The following is a 4272-nucleotide window of genomic DNA, read 5'->3' as shown; positions in this document are numbered from 1 at the left end:
CTTTTGCAGTTCCCGGAGAAGTTTGTTGTGAGGAAAGAACACTGTGCTATGATTTAAAGAGTTTCTTTGTGTCAAAGTTGCCACAAACTGCGAAGCGCTGTTTCGATCACTCAGACACAGGACAGTAGGCCAGAGGGGGCGCGTGCACCTGCAGCATATGGCTAACGAGCGCGTGTTGGACACGTTTCACTTCGCTGTTAGTTTACAATAAATTACATAAGAGGGGATCAAGTGTTGAAAGCTTCTTTAATTAAATGGAACTGGCTTGAGTATGTGGTTTGAGTTCGCCACAGATACTTTTTGCACATCATTCTGGTCGTCACACTATAAACGTTGGGCCTAACTTTATTTGGTCAACTCTTAAAACCTTCTAAACGAGGACCCGTTCATTCACGAAGCTTATGACTCGAGACTGCAAGCTGAAAATATACGTTGGTATCGTAGATTTAAATTTCGTTAGACTATTGCTTGCAATTTATACGATTTCTAAAATAAGACAATAAAACATTTTTTATAGTCTATAAAACGTTTTTTATAGTCTATAAAAATTGTATAGTCTAGAATTACTACTAGTACTACTACTATTATTATTAGAAATAGTATTATTATTACTCCTATGACTAACTTCATTTACCAAATAGGTTATAACAAATTATGATTGTTATAATTATTACTATTATCAGTACTACTACTACTAATAATAATAATAATAATAATAAATTTGAGAAATATTTTGAACAATAGTTTAGTTAGTTAGAATATTTAGAGTCTAAAGGTGCATGAAACCAACAAATACCAAGAAACACGAGATTTTCGTTTGCTTTTTTATTCCCAAAATCAAATGAATAACAAAGAATGGCAAAATTATTGCTTTTTTCAGCAACTTCAACTATCTGTCTATTCGGTGGTGTTATAAAAAGCAAATGAAACATATCAGCAATAAATACAATTACATACATCAATGAATCTCATCCAGTGAAAGAAAAAGACACACAAGCTCATCTGAAAATACAAAAGAAGGCAGCAATGATGGCTACATTAAATAGGCTATTTGCATGGACTTGGCAGCACTACACTAGCAAACAAAGCTAAACTATATTGTTTACGTTTTGGAAAAAAAATAACAACAAATTTCTGAAGCCTCTGGCTCGTATATTTTAAAGTGCACATCATGAACTTTTTAAGTTGCAAAACAAAATACGTTATATAAACACCTTAACAATTTAATTAACAGAAATCACAACAAAACTCATCGTTATAAAAATGTCTGTATTCATTATCAAATATAAGCAATTATGCATAAAGTTATGATTTTTGTGGAAGACGCTTTTTGGTTGGAGTGACGTGGAAAATACCCATGGCAGTGCAGCGCGCGACATGGCAGAGGGGTCTTCCAGCCACGTCTCCATGGAAACTGAAAATACACATTTATTGGCAGAACCGAATTGGGCCTATCTGACATAAAAAAATATTTAGACGATGCAACAAGTTGATAAAATAGAGTTACTGTCAAAAATTGAACGTGACTTTTCTAAAAAAAATAATTATTTTCTTTCTTCTTAAAAACGCATTTCGTCTGCGACAGATAGACTATAATGATGATTGACACGTTTTACGGACATCAGGCTTTTTGTTGGAGGTCATAGAGAACCTTTAATGTAGTATATGTTATATTTACGTATAATTATTTAGAAAGAAACAGTGGTATGATGGTGTGTGGGTAGCTTTAGTTCTGAAAGATCATCTTCTTCACTTGAGTGGAGCTCCATCGCTATTTCATCCGAGTCACTGAAGTGAGAGTGTGGGGAAAACTCTCCGTCACTCCGGGGAGAACCTTTCCTTCCACTCCCGAACTGCGAACTACCTGTACGAGCGGAGGATGAAGGAGATGACGAACACATTGCTTCTTCAACGATGGCGGAAAACGAACTGTCCTCGAAGGATGAACGGAACGGCATCCCACTGATGTGGACAGGTAAGCTGTTACCTGAGATGGGAACAGCCGCCGCTGTCCTACAGGTTGTAGGGGACTGGGAAGCCATGTCCTTTGCCCCGTCAAAGCCAACGGAGGAAGAAAGCATAATGTCACACTTTGGCGAATTGTTGTTATTGTTAGAGGCGTCGTTATTGCCGTTGTTGGAGGAGACCGGACCTTGGAGCAGATCTGCCAGAGCGTTGATATAAATCTGCGCCATCTGCAAAGTTTCATATTTGGAGAGCTTCTTGTCGTTGTCTAATGCCGGGATGACGCTGCGCAGCTCGTCAAACGCGTGGTTAAGCCCGTGCATTCGTCTCCTTTCGCGCGCGTTGGCGGCAACTCTCCTCTGCTTCTGGACCCCGTTGACCGGTCTGCTGGACGGGGCTCTCTGTCTCATGGGGGCCTCCTCTTCGGCCCCGGTGATCGCGCCTTTAAGGCGGCACAGGTCCCTGACTTTGAGCGAAGAAGAGGAGGAGCTCTTGGCGGATTTTCTGTAGCTGGGAGGGCTGGGATGGCCTGAGGACCCCGGGGAGCCACTCTCTGATAAAGGAATACACATATTTAGCTACTGGTCTGGTTTGACAATAACAAATAACAATAGTACATTTCAGGTGATTAGTTTGTGATCGATGTTTAGACCCATAATAACGTTTTTAGTTGTATTAAATTAACTTTACAGTTAAGCTCTCTGCAAAGAAGCAGTGCTTTTTCTGCCTATATTTAGCTTTCAGTGCCTGACAAATAAGCGCAGTTAATAACTGCCTGTTGCATGTGATGATTCACACGTTTTGTCCAAAATGGAAATTATGATTAGTGTTCCTTACCTTGGTAGGAGCCGGTGCTCGAGCATGGCGAGAGGCGCAGGTACTCGGGTGTGGTGGCGTGTGCCGCGCAGGTGCCAGAAGCCGGAGCCAGCCAGGCGCGTGGGTCACTGCCGCTGTCCACGAGCGTCAGTCCAGGTTCGTGGCGGGACTCCTCGAACTGTTGCTTCCCTACCCTCTCCGCCAACCGTGGGCTGCCGCTAAGTTGCCGCGAGTCGAGGGCTGCAAACTCCTGCGCGCCTTTGCTCCAGTCTTCCAGAGATAGGACATCCATGTTTTCAAGGGGAAAAACAAAAAAACAAAAAACCTTTTCTAACAATATTAGAAAAAAAGTTCTTGGAGGCACGCACTTCTATGCTGTCGCGCTGTGTGAATGTGACTGTCGCGTGCGGGACTCCTTCTCTGGTGTCTCAAGGCGCGGCGTCTGTTTAAAAAGCGGCACGCGTCTGGAAGCCCCCCTCCTCGCGCTGGTCGCGTGTTGACGTCCAATGAGAAGTCTCGCTAAAGCCCGAGAGAGGTGATTATGGCCCCCAGAAGCCGGACGGTTTATGGTAACGTTACCATTCGAGGGGTGTTTAACGCAAGGCAGGTAAGGGGAACCTCCCACAGGACGCACGTGCAAGTGATGACAGAGTGTAGACAGCGCGAGACGTGCGTATAGGCTGTGGGACATAATACCTGTCCGTGCGCCTGTGTTACATCTCAGACATCACAGAGGTGGGAGAAGGAAAAAGAGGGAACTAGAAAGGATCGTTAGGGTTAATGTTAGTCCCAGTCGTAACTGCAAACGATTCTCCGTTTGGAACTCATTGGTAAAACCACATTAATTCAAATCAACACAGGTTAAAGTGCATCAGTCTATCACAGTCATGATGGAACGACAATACGTAAATGAACATATATGTGACACTGGATTTATTTCTTCAGAATTTAAATAGGCCTTACCGCATTGACCCCTCAACAGCACACATTATTAAGTTGTATAAATGCAAAAGGAAGAAATGTCTCTGGGCCAAGTAAAGAATGACTACAAAACAGCTGAAAATAAAAGATGCCAAGAGAATTTTGTGGTTCCTGGGGCTCGCGCGCTCATTGTCAATTCATTCATCCTAAGATCATCTCCAGTATCCATTTCTCTTTTGTAGCGGGTCTAAACCCTTTTGATCCAGCTCTCGGAACGCCCTGTCGGTAAAAAGGGCTTCACAGGGAACGGAAACATGAGCAGGGGTCTCGCGCTCAGCGCTGTTTCCGTACAGACACGAGCTGTAAGTGGCGCGCGAGGCTGCTGCGAGTTGAGGCAATGGGGATAAAGTAGGAGATACACACACGTGTATACTGTTGAGCTATTTTTTACTTTATCATTTGTAACGTTTATTACACGACAGGCCTATTAATGAGAGGAGACGAGCTACAACCTTTTTTTTTTTTTTTTTTTTTACAAGTTCTGGTTATTAGGTGAACCACCTGCAGTCT

At 42.8% G+C, this 4272-nt stretch overlaps 1 protein-coding gene across 1 annotated transcript; it reads right to left on the bottom strand.

Annotated features, from left to right (window-relative positions):
* Nucleotides 1-1688: 1688 nt before the first annotated feature.
* On the bottom strand, nt 1689-3564 carry atoh1a (atonal bHLH transcription factor 1a; the record flags this gene model as incomplete). Its single annotated transcript, XM_084550760.1, has 2 exons — nt 2803-3564; nt 1689-2518 (listed from the first exon to the last, which is right to left on the bottom strand). Exons 1-2 carry the CDS (start codon nt 3071-3073, stop codon nt 1689-1691), a joined length of 1101 nt encoding a protein of 366 aa, XP_084406886.1. The 5' UTR covers nt 3074-3564.
* Nucleotides 3565-4272: the final 708 nt, after the last annotated feature.

The sequence above is a fragment of the Chelon labrosus genome (genome assembly GCF_963514085.1).
Source record: "Chelon labrosus genome assembly, chromosome: 9".
Lineage (NCBI taxonomy): Eukaryota > Metazoa > Chordata > Actinopteri > Mugiliformes > Mugilidae > Chelon > Chelon labrosus.
Note: the sequence above shows the minus strand (reverse complement) of the source record. Positions and strands in the feature narration are given on the sequence as shown.